The 20,818-nt window shown below is 35.1% G+C and overlaps 1 protein-coding gene across 9 annotated transcripts in view; it reads right to left on the bottom strand.

Annotated features, from left to right (window-relative positions):
- The window catches only part of LOC119068231 (disks large 1 tumor suppressor protein), a 97,303-nt gene that overhangs the window by 20,146 nt on the left and 56,339 nt on the right, over positions 1-20,818 (bottom strand). For 7 of the 9 annotated variants that reach the window (XM_037171744.1, XM_037171745.1, XM_037171740.1 and 4 more), the window contains 5 exons: positions 2,864-2,890; positions 2,583-2,777; positions 2,073-2,505; positions 1,836-1,961; positions 1,649-1,745 (listed from right to left, as the gene is read on the bottom strand). In XM_037171744.1, the coding sequence (XP_037027639.1) occupies positions 1,649-1,745; positions 1,836-1,961; positions 2,073-2,505; positions 2,583-2,777; positions 2,864-2,890 (878 nt within the window). Of the gene's footprint in view, positions 1-1,648; positions 1,746-1,835; positions 1,962-2,072; positions 2,506-2,582; positions 2,778-2,863; positions 2,891-13,612; positions 13,839-19,387; positions 19,848-20,818 lie in introns of those variants that run through there. The other 2 variants (XM_037171747.1, XM_037171748.1) reach the window with 2 other exon arrangements.

Here is a 20,818-nt window from a genome sequence, read left to right as displayed (position 1 = left end):
TCATTAAGCTAAATTCGAATCGAACTGTGCTTGTTGGAAAAGCTTTCGAATAAACAGAGAGTGTGTGCGCTCATAATATAAATTGTTTTTTCCCTCAGTACTTGAATAATGAATGGCATTGTCACGACATCATTTTTTTATTATAAATAAATCATCAGAGTGAATGAAGTTCTTTGTGGTAGATAGAGGAGAGAAAAAATATGGTTATGGAACGAACAATAACTTGACGAAAAAAAAAGTTTTTTTTTGCTTTTAATTGTTTGTTAGATTGATAACCTTTAATGACTGGTAAAATGAATAAAATTGTCGTTAAAAATTAATGCGCTCCCGTACAACTATAATCCATATCCATCCATCCATAACGCGTAAAATGTATTCAATATTTCCATGTAGAATGATTTAAAGCTACAGGTGTTCGGGCAATGTACGATATGAATTTATAATGCGTAATGTCATACATTTATAAGTGGCATAATGTCAGCTAATTCATGCATTTACCTGACTGGTGCCTACATGTAGTTAGTATGTAAATGACAATATCACCAACTCGTCAGCCTTTGATGCGACCGCCTTGAAAATAGCTATTTAGAATCGATCCGTTTTCATCGATTTAGGCGAGAGAAATATTCAAGAAAATATTTTTTACAATTTCCAAGCAGAGAGTTATGAAAGATGAGTTCAACAGGTCTCTGATGTTGAGCGATGGGCCTCGATTTTATTGACTGTTCTCCATATGTTTATGTGGTAATAGGTTTTTCCGTTACAATTCAAGACATGGTAGAATCCAAAAATGTTCAGTTTCTTGCAAGTTCAGACGAGCCTTAGTCTGCCTATACACCGTAGATAACGACTACAGAAGATTTGCTATCAAGTGGACTACACGATTTTTGAGATTTTCGCTACGTGTTCACAAGAATGATGACTCTTAGACTCTCGAAACGTCGCGTTCTTTTTCAACAAAATTCAGTCAATTGCAATTAACAAACAGTTCAACCATAGCACTGCTCTAAGCATTAACATAGAAAATATTTGTAGACTAATGGTATCTTAATAGGATCTGCATTTCTTTCGTTAAGACAGACGTCGTGCTGGCTTCGTGTCAGTCAAAACACACAACACATGCTACATGCTTTTTTGTTCTACTGTCTTCATTCGATCCTGTTGAAAATGCTGTTAACATCTTTCACGTCAATCTTTTCCTGATCATTAGAATTTGATGGGAAGGACGTCTATTCCAACGGGACGAGGGTCTTACCAAGAGAGAAAAAATATGAAGGTCAAAAAATGCGAGAAATTCCTTTGGATTCAATGGTTCCAGTGGCTTTATATTCAAAGTGTGACATCACAAAGTGTGATAAATTTCAAACATGTTAGGGAAGTTCTATCATTAGGTAAAACTTCAGCATACATTACCATACCGGAACGACTCATCTTAAATTGGCAATAAGTGGAAAAGAATCGTACGAAACGGAAAATACGCCCGAGACTACAACATTTACCATGCGTTTTTTAGTTTGATTGGCAAATTTATTTTTTTTCCCTTATTTCTGGCGCAGAGTAAACAGTAGGAAAGGCACTCTAGGGTCTAGGCGATATTCGAAGTGTGTTATACAGAAAACTGCAGTAAATAAAAAGCTGAAAATTTTACCTTGTAATATCTTCGGTGCTGACCGCTCGTGGTGTTCCTGGAGGAACAGTGGCTAATACATTTGACGATGATGCGTATCTCGACGACGTTTCCAATACTTTACGAACGATAGAAAATTGAAAAAGAGAAAAAAGAAATAAATTAAAATTCTTGCGAACACATGAAATCGAAACATCAATAAACATACCAGGCAATGGTGAATGAGATCGTGATGTGGCAGCTAACGCAGGTGATGGCGATCGTCCAAAATCAACAACACTCTGACCAATATTATTAACGGCACTTGTTGAGTGAGAATTTGCAAGAGCTAAACCTAAACAGCGGCAAGCGGAAAACGATTTCAAAAGAAAAACAAAAATCAGAAACGATTTTCCCCCATAAAAAAGAAATTTTGGGAAAATTTAAATCGGAAAGAAAAACAAACCGGTTGAAGTTGAGTTACTCAATGAGTTCATCATCATTTTGCCGACGACCAGTGTCACTTTATCTGTGATTGACTTCAACGTAGCAACAGCATCCTCATGCGAAACATTTTCCAAATTCCGTTCACCATGGGCCAGCGTTCGTACAGCTATCAGCTTATCACCGATAGCCAGTCGTCCATCCACATTCGCCGCACCACCATCCATTATTTTCGTCACATATATCCCATTATCGCCGGGAATATGTTGATTGCCAATACCGCCAGCAATGGAAAAACCGAGTCCCTTGCCACCCTTCACCAAATCAATTTCCATTGGCCTCGGTCCAGCCGGTGGTCGCTTTCTTTTCACATACAATTTTACAATATTTCCGGCTTTCTTCAGTGCGTCCACCGCAGCTGCATGTGGAACATCCACAACTGATACATCATTGACCTGCGGAATTTATTTGATTGATTTTTGGTTTTTGGTCTCCAATCGAATCATCAATACAAAATGGGAAAGCAATTTACCGATACAATGCAATCGTTAACATTCAAGCGACCGTCGGCTGCTGCCGCTCCGCCCGGTATTAATTTTGTGATGTAAACGGATGTGTCAGTTCCGATGTGTGGATTATCTGTACCGCCGGCAATGGAAAATCCTAAACCGGAATTGCCTCGTTCTAGTGTAATCTCCTGATATTGCCAGCTATCGTCACCGTTAACCTAAATGCGTTCACCGAAAATAATTAAAATTAATGTCTCGGTTTCGGTTTCATTTTTTTTTTATTTCTCAACAGTCATGCACTTACGTGATTGGAGTCACCCGGAGTGTGTACCTATGTGTGGAAAGAAGAAAACAAGAACATTAATATTTTAATTAATAAATTAAATTCACGAGCATAAATACAGTATTTATATGGAAAATGGTCTTTTAATATGCTGCTACCGTACTTCATACTAGGCCTTTTATAATATTGCAGAACCTTTTAATTATCGGAGCAATTTTGATATGGAGTTTATCGTCAATGTAATATGCATACGCAATGCATTCATGTGTATTACAGATACTATATTATGTGTTCGGTTGTTAGTGTTATGCAATAGATTGCTGCATAACAATATGTCACTGGGTGAGTCATGAGAATGTCAGTAAACATGATAAGACATAAACACAGGCAGGAGGATTCAGTGCCGAAATTAAAGACCTACTGGAGTCTACAAGATTGGATAGTATATAATAAGATTGGACACGATGCGTGCGTTCCAAGTGGAATGGATGAATTCATAAACTGGTCTATAAGCAGAAAACTAAAATGGGTTTATTGCAGTGACCATTTTTGGCAAAACCTTTCCCATTTTTTTTTCTTTAAATTTTCCCGTCTTTCTCTAGTTTTCCGTTACTTTTCCGGAAAATTGGTACATTGTTGGGTAGGGGGGTCCAGAATCGTATGGGAAAATAAAGGTTTCGAGAAAGTTGGCGGACCCCGAGGAAAACGAACCTTCATGACCCACTGATAAAAAATGTATATGGGGCCGATGTGATCCGAGACGATTTATGGGTCGCTCAAGGACGAAATATGTGAAAAACCACGAAAATGAGGGTTAATGAAAAATTGAACGTAACTAACAGATGCTGAGGTCACTTCTTAAGGTGAGTTGGATTATTTCACTTCAGAATAATCCAAAGAGACCGATTTAATGATTTGTAAGTGCATTCGCATCTCCCAAGTCAGTCAAAGTTTCCCAATCTGTTGACCCAGTCTTTGGGTTCTTCCAAAACATTTATGGGATGTACATCGGATATATTCATATCTAACGAGAGCTTATGGCATAAGCTTTCATTGCAAAAAGAAATTTTTTCGAAAACAATTTTTTGAAGCTATATAGAAATCGATTTTGGTGCAAAAATGTCAGGGTCGTGAACTCAGACAATTTTCAAATGACTGTTACGTCAAGACACCAACTTGAAACTTATTGTGTGTGGGCTCGTTAGAAAGCCACTGTCATTACCTTTACAACGACACCTAACACTTAATTTAAAGAGTGACTTCGCCTGACTTTGTATTACTTGGAAATTATCTGTCGATTTTTGTATATATCAATATTGTTAGGTGTGCCCAGACGATATAAAAATTCCAAAAAATGAAAACAACGCATTTTTGTTGTTATTGCATCTAATCTAAGTTGTCTGGACCAAAAAAGTTTGATATTGTCGCTAAAAATTTTTTTCCATAGAAAGTAATGGAAAAAATGTATGGAAAATCACAGCGTTTTTTCACATTTTTCGTCCTTGAGCTACCCATAAACCAACTCGGATCGCATCGGCCCCATATACAATTTTTATCAGGAGGCCATAAAGGTTTGTTTTCCTCGGGGTCCGACAACTTCCTCGATACTTTAATTTTTTGGACCCCCCTATTGTTGGGAAAAGACGTGAAAATATTTTCCCGAAAATCTCACTGGTTAATGTTGATGTTTAATTCCACTCTCTTTACCATTGATATGAGAATCACTTACTGCCTACTGCTCTGTTCAGAGAGCTTCTTCTTGGGAATCAAGCAGCTAGGTCACCTAAAACGATTGGGTCAGGTCACTTGACTGATGACGTTATCAAAAAACATTCTTTAATTTTAACTTCAAATTCATCTTCTGTAAACTAAGACCATCAAATGCATGAGCCCGAACGCGCTACAATGAGTGAAAAACGACCGAAAAATAAACGATGAAATCGAAGGGCAAAGGTTAGGAGACAATATAACAGGAAGTGGGAAAACATCCAAAATAAGTCGGCATTTTAACTCTCTTGTAAAACAGAAAGTTTATGAATAAGCCAACATTGATATCGAACTTAAAGTCACTATTCTGTCGAGGGACCTAACCCACACATTACGGTTACTGCAGGTAATCATTGGAAATATTTTTGTCGGTGCGTTGTTTTGCATAAGTTAATAATCCAACGTGATCCATGTATAAACGTGACATAATGAATTGCATTCTTCATAGAATAAGAGACAGTTATGTGCCATCAGATATTCAGGCAAAATGTCATTTAAGCATAACTCCCAGATCATTTGGCCGATCGCCAATATTGTCCATCAACGAAATTGACCCTAAAGATTTTATTTCTCGTCGATTAAAAGCAGAATTTCTAAAATCAGTTCAGAATTGCTCAAGTTATCGTGCCATCAATTTTTTCATTCGGCCGATATTGTCTATCTTTGAATTTTATTGCTCTTCGATCGAAACCAAATTTTTGAAGATCGGTTCAGAATCACTCAAGTTATCGTGCCATAAAGCTTTACACAAATTTCAGTTCTTTCTATTTTATGCTAACATTTCATACATTTCACACAAAACCGATCATAACGACCTTGAAGTTGTATTTTCTGGCAAGGGAATTAATTTGGATGTGCATTCAGGAACAAAGCCGTTCTTGCAAATTATTATAAGGGCATATCACTTCTCCTTGCGCTCCGTTAAAGATTGCCATTAATGGAAACGATCACGTGTGATGAATTTCAACCAATTCCACGACGTGAAAAATATGGCTTCGATTCATGATTCATGTTATATTCGAACATTAAAATTGTATGTGACTTAAACGAATCTTAGCTGACGGACGCAACATTCTTCGTCGGATAATATGACCGTTAAAAATACCATCTCACTTTGCAGTGTTAGTGTTTGTTACACAATTGCGTATATGTGGGGCCATTCACATGTAACACACGCTCAATATGGGGAAGGGGAGTCTGACAAAAGCCTACGCTTTAAGTGCATTTTCGTAATTTTAGGTATCGTTTCGCATATGGAATGGATCTGAAATTCGTAACTTATCACATGCGTATTTTGTGAATGGCCCCTGTATAATATACAAATGGGCAAACATACCTACGCATTAACTGGTATAGCTTGAATTAAATATTCAATAAGAAATGTCAATAATACTTCACGAAAAAAAAATCTTTAACATTTTGATTACTCATATCTGTTTGATGAGTTTGAATTGTATTGTGGGTAAATAATAGCAAAATGAGTATTTGTGTATAATATCACCTATTTAAGTACAAAAGCATGAACAAAGTCAAAGCCTTCCGGTATTTTCATGCTGATCTCATTTCGGATTATGATCAACAGGTTTATGTGCTCGGATTAGAGCGCAAAAAAAAAATGTTGCAATTATTAAAAAATCCACATCTCATCTGGCCATGATGACAGCGGCAAAGCGACAACATCCCTAGAAATGTTGCCATACCTTTTAGAATGTACACGTCTAGCGAATCATAATTGGAGTGAAAGAAACCACTTCACCACTGGACATGCTTACACACGCTGGTCTTGTGGTGAAGCGACTACTACGCTGAGTTTTAACTGTAATGGAATTAAGGATAAAGAGAAAAATGAACCAGCTGGGGTATACAATATACCATGTAATTCTTGCAATGAAACATACATCGGAGAATCGAAAAGAGTTATCCAAAGATTAGAAGATCACAAAGGAAACGTCCGTCGTCATGAATATAACAAATCAGCAGTAGCGAGGCACACAATCAGAAATAAAGGACATAAAATTAATTGGCAAAACTCAAAATTAATAGTCAGAGAAAATAATTTCCATCTGCGAAAAATCAAAGAAGGTTTGGCCATTCAACAAAACCAAGGTCAATTGATGAACATCGATAAAGGTCTGGTCCTAAGCAATGCATGGAAACCAATATTACCAAAAATATCAGACATCACACATACACCAAAACCAATAGAACAAATAACATAGCAACACGCACACATACAAACAATCATAGTAACCGATACAATACATTAGTTCCCTGAAGAAGATTACTGACTGTAATCGAAAGCTCGGAAAAAATAAATTATCGAAAGATCAAACCACGTATCCAATTATTAAAAAATGAATTTAACTGTAATCATGTTTACGCAATATGTGGACGTAAGCTATCGGAACCATTTAGAAGGAAAGCCCGTCAGTTCATTTTACCACCGTCGTTCATCTCCACCTCGTACCAACACCTACACTGGACTTTTCCGATTTTCATTCCTAGTTATGTAAATTCAGTTATACTTCCACTCAAACAATTCTTTCCAGTTACCATTTTTATGGCTGTTGTCGATTCTGGAATCTAATATTAAAGGTATGCAACTGAAATGTCGTTTTGTTTACGGTTAGAAACATCTTTCGTATTTTTTTCTGATTCGATTCTTTCCTTGGTTAACATTTTCAGATTTTTTTACCATAGAGTTTTATCTATACACACAGAGACATTGCTCTCGTAGTAAAACAAAATATTCTGATAAACTGTTATCGGTAGTCGTTGTATTATATCGGGTGCACTGTAGTCCATGTTGAGAATGTAATGCAGAATGCAGAATGTAATAAAAACCAAAATTCTATTCTGGATCTACAGATATATTTTAGAAGAAAAGTTGCCGGATTTTTTTATCTGAAATTACGTAATTTTCTTATCAAAACCCAACACCAATTTTAGATGTTGTAACAACCTATGATACTGTTCTACAATCAAACTGCTGCAGGAATTTTTTTTTTTTTTTTTTAAATATCTTACATTATCGAACCCATTCTACCTGCCGTTGTAGGTTCACGTTGATGATGCAGTGTATTTATACATATCGACAAACAGATTCTTTTACGCGCTAATCCCTTTCAATACAAAAAAAACCCAAACCAACAAACAAACAAACTATTTTCGGTTTCGGAATTCCATTCATAAATTTTTATAACTTGGTGTGGTTGTTAATAGAAAATATTTATCATAAAATAATATATCAGCAACAACATCAGCAGCAGCATCAAAACACAATATCTTTCGATAGATATATTGTGTTTACATGTGTTTGCAGTCGAGAAGAAAAAGATAAAACTACACACGAGAAACCTTAAATTATAAATGTTACATTGCCCCAATTAGCTCTCGTCATTTCGTCATATTATTTTTTTTTTCTCATTTTACATGTGTATGTTGTATACTCTCGAGCATTACACATATAATTTTCATGGTCACCCATTAGCTAACAGTCGGATTGATTTGTATGATGTATTAACGTGTACCACAGGTAAACATAATTAAAATCTACCTAACCGCCATTACATACACGATGTTGTAACATCATAGAAATATTAATTTCATATCCAGTGAACTTAACTATCCCAGAAAGTGGTCGTAATGTTAAATTATGCATTAAAAGCAGGGATGAGGATTTAGTCGGTATCCACTTCAGCACACACACACACACATCATAAACATTTTACGTTCCATAATTCAGTCCAAATGAGTAAAAAGTTAATTTAATCTTGCGAGTGTTCTGTTCACCGGTCCGTGTCGTACAAGATTGAAAAACTAATAAAGTTTGTAGCTTTAGTGGGAAAATTTATCTCCGAACGTGTTTGATTAAATTATCCTTAAACTATAACTGCAAACTCTGTCCCTTCCATTTAAAGTTTAATGTTTTTCTTAACGGACCAAACTCTAACACCTGATAAGAATTTAAGTAAATAGACCCACTGAGTGAGTGTATGGGTATAGACGAAACTACGACGGGAAGAGACGGTTCTTGTTTCAACGAAAAAAAAATGATACAGACAAGACCACCTGCATACATTTCGTTTAGTTTCGTGAGCTCAGTGCGGACGCATACTACGAGGACGGAGCCCAAAGCAGGTACACAGTATGCGTTCGACTAGGAAGTAAATTTTACTTTACTGTAATAGATGAGAGAATGTTGGGCCAAATATATGTGGGATCTTCGTACCGATTCATTTCCTATCACACATCCCACCGAATGAATCGAACTTCACACCAATAAACTTTCATTGTTAAATAGCTAGGTGTGTACACGTCTTTGGCATGAACCGATGGGCGTATATCTGTAAGTTTCGGTAACAAAAGGATTTTCCAAAAGAAAATCCTCAGAGGATTTTCTTGATTTATTTTGAAGATTACCTGGGATTTCCATAGTTTTGCAAAAATTGTAAAAGGATTTTTTTCGGTTGACCAAGGATATTTCACGTTTATCTGCCCCTCGACATAATTAGTTTTTTTCGCAACTTGATTGAAAATATTTCTTTGACCACAGGGTGATTGAAACCCTTGTCTTCGACTCGGATTGGCAAATTTCACATACGTCAAAAAATAATTTTCCCAACAACAACCAATTACATACAGTCGTTACGGAAATTAATTCCACATCCACAGTCTATTGTTATTATGAATTTGCTTTGTTAACTTACGATCAATTATAATATCGTAGCATTTTTCACTCTGCTCTACGACCTGTACTCAATACGTACATGTAGCAGCCAATACATTTAATGGAAGGACATGGGTTGAACAGGCACAATGGTTGATAAATATTTACATTATAGTTTAAGTATAAGCCATAACAAATGATATTTTCTGGAATGTGACAGCCTTAAACAGAACATGGCCCATATTATACTTAATAGCAATAACGTGTAAGGGATATAATCCCCATAGGACACCACCATATATTACATTAGCATCCCGAAAGGAAATCTATTGACGTTTTTTTTGTATAGATTTTTTTTAATAAACTACCCACGGCGGTTCCAAATCGTTCATAAAAAATATGCTTTCCAAAATGCTCTCATATAAAGTGGTGGTTGATGAAAAAATTGGATAAGTGAACGAGCATATAAATATTGAAATGAGTCACATACACAAATTAAGCTCACAATAGAAAGCATAAAGTATCCTTAAAGCTACTTCAATAACCGAAAACGGTCCGAATTGCTACTTTTCTGCCATTGTTATGGTTATTTTCGTTAAAAAAATAATATTTTCTTTTTACTTTGAATGGAAATAGAATTCTATATTTGGCCAGAAATCGTGTAGTCCATGGAGAGAAAGAGAGAAACGGACTGGAGAGGGAGGGAGAGAGAGACGAAGAAAGAAAAATTACTTTACTAATTCCGACCATTTGGTTTGGTTATGGTTTTTGATGCGGCTATGTGTATGGTTCTTTTAGTACACATTTATCGAAATGGAATTCGTAAAACATAAAAATTGATTTATATATTGAAGGACATGTTATACGAAAATGATCTGTTGGTGAAATGCGAAATTGTTTTCTCTTTAATTTCATTTTTTTTTTGTTTCGATTTGTTCGGTTTTTACAATCGACAATTCAATGTAACCATAAATTTAACTTTGTATGGTGTGGCGGGCAAAGTTAGATATCAGTTAGTTGTTTAAGCTCTGAAATAGGATTGTGTTCAGTAGACTATTTTGTACCTTAAGCCCAGTGTGTGGACAAAACTATTACCGATTTCGAAATGACTTACAAGCACAAATTTATCGTTCAATTGAATTAGGAGCATATCATTCGATTGTTGAAAGCAGCAATATTAGGGGACATCTATAAAGGACGTCTGCAGTTCAGTGTTGCCAGACAGAGTTATAGCTCAAGAAATATGCATCTCTGGAAGTTGCCTTCATGCTCTACCCTCCTATTTAGGTGAAGGAGGTAGTATTCTATACATCAGAAATTCATATAATGATTTAACACATGTATGGTCCCCAAGAATTATGAACACCTAAAAGTGTCGCCGTGTTATTGGTCTCTTTTTTTTATCCACTTTGTTCCGCACATTTACACGTGTTTATGTTTATGAGTCACAAGATATGAATAAAGTGTACTAAACAAGTAAGACATTGATAACATGGCGGCACTTCTTGGTGTTCACGACTGTAGAATTTAATTCAAGGAAAATTTTGGTAACATTACCTGAGAAAGTAATACAGAAATTTGAAGCTGTTAGAAAATCAATTTTTCGTTGAGATAACCCAAATTCAGAATGCGCTGATGTGTAACAAATCCAGACATTAGTGGCACCACATTACACGAAAATTAAAAGGCGAAAGTCGGTCATGCTTGCAAAAGAAAATGTCATTTCGTTTGCAGGTCATGCATTGCGGAGAACTACTCAAGGGAAACCCATAATGTTTTATTTGTACAAATACGCATAACTGATGCTTCAGTGATTTAGTAACAAGTTGGAAAATTATAACCCAGTTGGAATAGCGGCGAGTCGCTTAATGGTGTGCCTTTGCCCACTTTAAATTCGGTTAATTGAATTTAATTTTAATTAACGAATATATAACTTCTTCCGTCGACAACATCATCGTATGCTTGGGGACGGGTAACAGGAAACGAAAACTGTTGATCCTATTGAACAACGTTGTTAAAAGGCTGTATTTGTGACATGGAATACAATTGTTAAAAGTTTCCTATGTGCAGAATAAGCACCAGCTGAACTACTAACACACACTTACTGTATGATAATGATAAACAATCAAAACACATTCTGAACAATTTGTCTACTTCAATCATACGTGGTATGTGCGCGCATCGATGACAGTAACGTATAAATGCACTGTGTGTAGGTTGTCTTTGAATTGTTTACAATACAAAGTGGTTTTGTTTGTACACCAGCTGCCTGCACATAGGAAACTTTTAACAATTGTAGGTCAGAACTAAGTTACATAACCAATTTTTTGTTGCGATGTATGGAAACAATATGCAAAGTGTGAACCGTAGAGAATATGAACGCACCCGTTTAGACGTTTTACAGAAAAATGATTTCATAACATGACAATGAAAAACTAATTGCGCATTTGCGGTATTTCAATGTCTTTAAATCATTAAAAAAAGCAATTTAAGGGTGCTGGTGACGCAAGTCCTTTCATCTTCTTATAAATTACCTGATATTAGTTGGTTACTCATTCTGCGTCTGGACTCAAAAAGTTTATTACAGAAAATTTTCGCAAAAAAATAATTGCGTCACAAATGGCAGGAGGGATTCTTTTGAAAATCCACCTATCAAAATCGGACCCATTTCGTCTGGGATTGATATATACATGGTTTGAAAGGTCTTTGCCAGTAGACCCTAAAACAGGCCTCACACAGTCTCGAGCGACACCTGGTTGCTGGTGGAAGATCTCCGAAGTTGGAAAAATAGTGTTTTTTATCCGAATTTTTTGGCCGTTATAAATGATCGTTCCGGGTGAGATTGGGCTCGTTGGAAAGCTGAGCTTAAGTACTTTCGGGTCATGCCTAGTTTGATTAGATTCATTGATATATGTTTGCAAACATTTGCAAGAAAAATTTTCAAAAACTGTGTGAACTTTAGACAGGTCTGGGCTGGTACTGATGACGCTTAATGTGAACCTAACATGCTAGTTGTAACATACATTGTCTAAGCTTTCCGTTGATGAAATTGATGAAATTGATGAAATTGATGCAATTGTCGATTTAAAATCCAGCATTCGCTGTGACAATTGCTCAATCAAATGATAAAAATCTTCTAAAGGATTCCCGAGAGCGCTCTCATTGCAAAGACTTCATTTGATTCTATTTCGTTAAAAGATTTGATTCTTTATGGAAAATGGAAATCAAATCCTCTATATATTGTCAAAAAAGTCTGTTAAATTTCTACCGACGACAACCGGCATCTTCGCTGTCATAAAATTGTGTAATGTTAAAAGGGGTTAACCGTTTCTGTTTTTAGACATTGAACAGTTGATTCCATTAAATCGAAAACAAATTTGAGTGGCGTCGATTGTTGGGTATATTTTTAAAACTCATGTGAGAAGTCGGTTTATCAGCCGGTCCAAACGTTCAATGTGTATGATAGAAATTTTTGCAAAAAAGACACACAAAAAACACGAACAGATAAACGAATTATCTATCGCACATCCGATGGCCGGCTTGGTGGTGTCCACATTCAATAATGACCCCCTACATTGAATTAATATTTACCGGAATGATATATACTGTATGGGAAGCAAGTCAATATCAATATCATACAGTAATCGAATGTATACGCAAAAATATTACGAGAACATTAAAGTGGAAAGATCTAAGAAATTTTTTTGGTAATCAAAATCCGTATTGATGATAAAAGTTATCGAGAGAGCGAGAGAGAGACCGAAAATAAATTATTAACACTTGACTACGGGCGGCAAGTTAATCATTTGATTAATAAATAATTTTCCGAATAGCAAGTGAAGGAAAAAAAATGTTCACATTCGAATGCACAAGCAAAAAAAAGAAGAAGAAAAACACAACCGACGGTTGCGAAAAAAGAAAAATATTAATTTAAATAAGCAAATTATTGGCGTAATTCCAATAATTCTCTTGAATGCGAAGCAAAAAAGAAAGCAAAAAAAAATCAAATGATTTTCTTGTTCGTATTATTTACTTGACAACGCACATGGGCGTTTCCTATCACCGACTTTTTTTCGTCTGTTATTTTGAATCGGCAATTTGCATTACCTCGGGCTATTTTTCTCTTTTTCATATTCTACCTTCTCTGCTTATTTATTTATTTGATCGGCGGAAAAACAACAGCAATTTTAATTTTGATTTAACTTTAAAAACGAAACACCGAAAAGCGATGTAATCGATGAAAATATAATCGAAACTAATCGCGTGGTTGAATCGATATAGCGGCAAACTTAAAAATAAAAACTTAAAAAAAAATGAAAACATAAAATCATTACCGTGTCTAAATTAAACAGCGATGATACTTTCTTTAAAAATCCTCCAGTTTCCTGTTGTCGCTTCTTTCGTCTGCTAGTCATTTTTTGTGCCAATTTTTTCTTTTGTTGTTGTTTTTGCTCTTTACGTTTTGTCAATCCTTTCTTTCGTTTGTTTAACGTTTGTTTTTAGCAAAGTCTATCCGTATCACCGCGTTTAGAGTCTTTTATTTAAAATACTTTCAACTCACTTTAAAATGTATAAAAATGAATATTATTCACTATCGATGAATGTTATACAATCGATGCCGAGAAGTATTGACGAAGACTCATAACCGAAAACTATAACATTCAGAAAATTAAAAAAAAGATTCAAAAGTGAAATTTGGTACTATGAAAACACTTTATAGGAAATTTATTCTGTTGATAAAAGAGAACTCAACAGATTATTCGATCATCTTTTGTACACCGGTAACCAATAAACCAATAACATTGAGAGACAGTGTATACATAACATATATTCGAACGAAGAGAGTGATCTTCTGCTGTACGGTTGCATTGATAAATGTATTGTCCTGCTGTACAGCATTGTCACTGATAAGAATTATCGATCATTGAGAACTGAACTATGTTGAATTGAATTGGAATGAAATCAAAATTCAACATAGTTGAGTTTCGAAAATAAGCGTCGCAATTTTTCCTTAACAATAAAAATCAGCGACTCTCTTTGCGTAAAAATATGGAATGGTATATGGAACGCTCTCTCTCATTGAACCGATCTACTGGATCAGATTGTCACATTTTATCAGACAATCTTTTGATTCTTAAAAAAAATGTTCAGAAGCTCAAACATCTTTCACTGGACATTATTTATCGTTAAGGGAATTTAAAATATTCCATTCACATATTGGTCGGATTTCTTTGAATGGAAATCCATAGTCGAAACCATCCACACACTAACACACCGATCCACAATTACAATACCGATAAGACAATAATTGTCATACAATTATCGGTACTGTGTTGTTAATTAGAGAGAATAAAATATTAAAAATTAAAAAAGAAAAAAATATTTTTATTTACAGTTTGAATATACGAAACACTTGTTTTAGTATAAGTATCTGCTACGAATATTATCCAAATAAATTATTATGCTGCGCGGTGTGGTTGTTATGTGACTGTGGTGACTATATTTTTTTTTTCATTCTTATACTTCTGCTGTTGTTTTTCAACTAAGTGCACAACATGCTAATTGAATCATTCACATGAAATTAATGCGGTAATGGCATCGCTTGAAGTTTAATTAATTATTCGTCTGTTAATTCTTCGTTTCGTCTTCTTCTTCTAACTTCTATTTCACTTCTAAACATTTTTTTTTGTAAGAATCACACAATGACTAATAATAGAAAATTCTAAATTGCAACTAAAAAAAACAAGAGAGAGAGAGAAAAAAAACAGCGCCGGAAAATTCACTTCATTTCTTTTAATTCACTTCGTGAAATCACTCAAATATAATTTTTTTTTAACCAAAAAACTAAACAACAAATAATAATAAAAAAATAAAAAAACTGGGAAAAACGCGCCCCTCTTTCTATTACTACATAAAACATACTGAAATTGTCTGCCTCTGTACACACAACACTGACTGAGAATGAAAAAATATATATTTTCAATGTTTCGCCGTCATATTGATGTTTTAAGAGTTTTAGTTCGTGTGTGCTAGTTAATTTTAGAAATATTGAAATTATATGCTAGGCCTATGGTACGGCGGTATATAGAGTAGCGGTGAGCGGTGTATACGCGCAAACAAGTGAATAAAAAACAAAAAAAAAATTATTATTTAGGGATCACATCGTTCTTCCCGTTTTGTTTTGCTTTTATTAACTAGGACGGTCTGATGGGAATTATGTACGTAATTTCTTGATCCGAGAAACGAAACGAATAACGTGAATTACACTTCCACTGGAAGATTCTTGTGTATATTCAGAAACAGACACGATGCTCATTTCGAAATTTGATGGAATTATGGAAGAGAATTTTCTTCTGTTTATTTTGTTTGTTGTTTGTTAAAGTTTTTCCATCCCCCAAAAGTCTTTTCGTTGAGCTCCAATTCGGCAGAAAATCTGATTAATTTTCGGCAAATTTAAATTTCGAAACGATGGGAAAGATATTTAAAAGTACTTTTCAGAGCCAGTCATTATCATTACAACGAAAAATATAAAGCAGCAGCAACAACAACAACAACACTCGGAAGAAACGTAAAATTTTCCGACTCACAAACCGATAGGCAAGCTGCGAGATGGTACAGTAATGTACCAATGAGAATATAATCAACAGTGAAAGGGAAATTGAGCGATTTTTTTTCGGATCATGAAAGCTGAAATTGTTAGTGAAAATCTCCTTTTTTCATTCGGTCCTAAGCTTAGGCTAAACAGAAATAGACTGGCCCTTCATACCAAATTTTTTTCGAGCGCTGAAGCAGAAGTAAATACGAAATGTGCAATAGCGCAAGTGAGTACCATAAATCTATGGTTCTCGAAAATCGGCGCCAACGTCGTATGGATTATTTTTCATTTTTTTTGGACTCGGTCGACGTATTCATGAACGTGTTGATTTATTTTGCGTATGTTGTACATACTGTGGTGAGCCAAGGTTTACTTTAGCTTCAGTTTTTCGTCTACATTGCCAGTCTATACCTATTTAGTCTAAGGACCGAACGAGACTAATGATTTAGGGTTGGCTATGAATCGAAAAATTCGATTATTGGAAGGGGGAACACATCGATTTTTTGGCTGTAAATGTTCCTTTAGCGTCCTTGGAGGACTCTTCGACCGAGAAAGTATTTAGAGAAGTTTGCAACTATGCAACTGAAACAATCTACTGTCGAATAAGGAACCTTTCGATTCAGTTTCTACGAAATTATTTTTTTTTTGGTTTGAGTGAATGGAATGTTTTTTAAACCACACAAAAACCCATGCCGAATTGTACCATCAATTTTACCGAATTCTTTTCACAATTCGGAGAGCATTCTTCGTCATAATTGTTTTTATCTATTCCCGCTATCTTATCAATTTTATATATTTCTAGTAAGTTGTAATGAAAAATATCAGAGCGATTATGTGTGCGATAAGTCCGTATACCTTATCGCAATATTAAACATATCTACATAACTCTACATCATGTTACACTCTCACAATTATTCTGTTTCGTACAAAAAAAAAGACGAAGAAAAAGAACAAAAATTTCATATTTGTCCAAGTAGGTGATTAAATTTTTTGAAATTCTTGAAATAGCGTGGGACACATCAATATTACTCAGACTTCTGTTTTCCTTCGCAAACATTTATGCATACGAAGATTGTGCGACACTAAATACACAAAGTCATATTTTGATCTTAATAAGATTAACTTCCTTGGTCCAGACGCTATTCTCGATGATTTTCTTCTAGAATTGATATTGACCGGAGCGAAAATTATACGAGAATGGAAATCGCAATATTATTGATAGAAAGGCGTAAACGGATGTTGAAACTAACCGGAAGCACAAACATATTGGAATATCGGAATGTAATGTTAATACCACCAGAAACGTAAAAGGATTCTGATTATCAATTCCAAACTGAGCGTAGTGGTGAAATCGTGCAATCCGGATTGCGCTTTTTGGTTTTATCCATTAAAATTCCTGCCTCACAAACTTTTTCCGCTCTTCGACCAAGATGTTGTGTCTTTAGAATAGACTCAATGCCCGATGCGTATTTTTGAAACCATTCCGGCCCTGATTAAAGGAAGCATTATTGCCAATATTTCAATTCTTCTACGAATTGTGTGACGCAATCTTAATGTTGTGAAAAGTCTGATGTCTTTTTTGGACACAATTCGAAGTAAAACCGAATGAAATCAACAGTTATTGTGAATATGAATCAAGGACGTTTTGCACCAGTCTAGAATGTCTTTGGAATCCAACGAAAAACCACAGAAAGTAAATTTACATTCCGGATGATATGAGTGGTCGAATCAGACGTAATGTTGAGAATTATTTCACTTTTGGTGAATTTTTTACTGAAATTGGGTGAAATTTTAGTGTCCTGGTTCGAATTAATACTATCGATTCGAAATCGGCCAGATCAAACTATGCCGTAGTTTGGAAAGTAATGACATTGGAATCGTGTAGTGATTTACTGTTACCACTTACATCGTAAAATCAACAAAATGAAGATATTCTTCTGGACAGTGTGAATCTGTGGAAGGTTTGTTTAAAAAACCAAATCGGAAGCGAATATTGGAAGTTGCAGTTTATGTCGAAAAGGGTTCTTTGTAGATTGGCCATTCAATATCAATACGACTAGAATATTTGGGATTGGATAGAATGGAATTTGCGTTGTAAATCAACTAAGAAATTTCAAACTTCCGTCGCCTTAATCACGACAAAAAATTAACCGCAGAGCCAATTTTTCTTACATATCAATCCCACATCAGATCTACGTTACAGCCAAAACACCGCTGAAGAATGTGGCTAGGACAAAGAAGATTTGCTATCGTTTCATGTTGAGTTGACAAAGACATCAGGATTCCGAAAATGAGTGTAGCGACTACGACGAATCAACGGATTAAATTCCTCATTGCGTTGTGCCATATTTGAAAAACGATAGAAAGTTCGTACTGCACCATTACGCCATGCATTTTCCTAACACAATGACAACGATGAAATGTGGCAGATTATGTCGACAAAATGGGAACTTCGATATAACAGAAAATCGGTGAATACCACCAGTGTCAGGCGTTCCAGTGCGTAATGCAGTGTAGTCAATAAACAGTTAAAATTGAAAAAATCCGCTACTTCCCCATACAATCTTATACGAAAAACTGAAAAAATATTCCAACGGATGCGGAAGTGGACCTATGGACCAGCACTCGGCGAATTTGGTACCATTCGATCGGTAATTATCCCTACTACACGATAAACAGTTATTGAAAGATTGAAAAAATCCGGTACTCCCCCATACAATCCTATACGAAAAACTGGAAAAATGTTCCAACTCTTCGCGAGTCAATAACACATAACTGTGACCACCAAGTCCCCATATCAAACTAACCAGACTTGACACCTGTCGGTTGACTTTACGTATTGTGAGTAACTGTTCCCATGTTCCCATGAAGATTATTCCTATCAATACACGAACCTGATTGAAATTGCGAATTATGAACGAGGAAAAAAACCATTTTAGTCACACTTTATCGTGTAGCATAATCAAATAGAATTTGATCGCATTGCCCAAATGCTCCACCAGACAGTGCATACAAGAAAAACTAACTTAACAAAACAAACTTCGTGACAATTTGGAAAACATTTGAGCGTTTAGAAGTGTCATCGCCGTGACCATATACCACTCCCATATAGAATTTGACAGCTAAAATATAGATAAACCATCCGTTGAGGTTAAACTTGTGCCAAACGGCTGTTGTGACCGAACAGAAAATTAATTTTATTATTTTCGCTTAGGAGCACCAAATTTTAGGAATCTTTGCTAGGCTGGTCTGCCTTGGTTACTAACTGTTTATCACCAGCACTTTGAAGTGCATCATCAGATTGGTTACACAAAAATGTTGCCTGCTGTATTAGGCGTGACTTAATAGGAATTTTTTTGTTTATAGAAACAAACATTTCAGTAATATAATTAAGCAAATAGCAAAAACGAAATATTAACTCTCATATTTGTAGAACTGGCCAGTGTGTGATTATACGTATGATGCACAGGAATGTCAGAAAAAGAAATTTTTTGTTATAAAATCCTGCGCAAACCTCTTTAAAACTTAAAATATTTGAGTGAATCAGCTTGAAAATAGAATTGCGTGCAAAATGTCGCATTTGTTGCTGTATTTTATGCGATGATGCCTTTTTTTCTCTTATTTTAACTTTATTTTTAATTATTTTTGAATTTTAGCTGGCCAACAAAACTAACACATATGTAAATTTCGCGTTGACACTTTTTTTTCTTAAAGCCGAACATCGAATACAACACCCTCTTGTACAGCAGCAATTTCTGTGACGTGTACAAGAAATTTATTTTATTTCATTTATTATTTCTTGTTGAACAGCACAACCATTTAGAATCGAATTGTTTTACAGAATCTATTCACTTAAATTGTAGAGTTCACGTAATATTAAATTGCCGAACAGTTATTCGTTTTTTTTGTCTTTGACGAGAAATCACGGAACAAACTGAACAAACACGGCGATGTGTATAAACGCTAAAATGTTTTCCAAATTATAAAGAATTTGGTTTTGTTAAGTTAGATTTTCGTGTATGCACTGTTTGGTGTAGCATTTGACAGACGGATCAAATTCAATCGACTATGCTGCACGATAAAATGTGATTACAATATTGTTGTTTATACTCGTTCGTAATTTCGCAATTTCAATAAGGTCTTTTACCAAATCAATTGATCATATTGAGTTCTTTTCTGGAAAAAACCAATAAACATTTTCTACAAAATGCCAAGTAGATTTATGGATTACATGTCGTCGATCGGAATGCAAAAATCGAATAATAAAAGTAGATTATTATCCAAATTCAGTCAGTTGTAGCGCGTGAAGTGTCATATAATACATGAGTGTTTATTTGTAAGGTATGTGGATTCGAGTTTGACATTTGGCTACATTCCTTTCTTTAAGTAAAGTGTTATCCGAGAAAAAAGTAACAGGCGCACAATCATTTCGAATAGAAAATATTTAAAACAGAGATGGCATTGCGTGTGTGTCAATCATAATAACGTCTTTTTTTGACATTTTATTGGATGCGTTGGTTGTTTATATTTTAGTGAGGTGGGATGATTCGAAATGACAGAGCGTACATATTATAATAAATATTCTGAATTTATCTTTGGGTTTTTTCGACTAAATTCTTTTTACTTCAGTGAAAATTACAGTCTCGAAAATTATTTTTTAAACAGACAAACAGTCCCAGCAAAAGCATTGCTCTGACTGTAAATTATGTTTGGACATTTTAGGAAAAAACAGTTTATTCTAGTAGTACCGTTTGCGAGTAATGCAATTGAAATAAAAGGGAAAAGATCACTAACAATGAGAATTGCTTGGCGAATGAACGTGTCCGATTTACGCATTTAGAACCCTTTATTTAAGTGCCGTAAACACTATAAAAGTTATCGTGATAACTCACAAAAATGTGAGAAACTACTTCAGCTACTTTCACTGACGACAAACCCTGCCATC

Source organism: Bradysia coprophila, assembly GCF_014529535.1.
Source record: "Bradysia coprophila strain Holo2 chromosome X unlocalized genomic scaffold, BU_Bcop_v1 contig_173, whole genome shotgun sequence".
Taxonomy (NCBI): domain Eukaryota; kingdom Metazoa; phylum Arthropoda; class Insecta; order Diptera; family Sciaridae; genus Bradysia; species Bradysia coprophila.
Note: the sequence above shows the minus strand (reverse complement) of the source record. Positions and strands in the feature narration are given on the sequence as shown.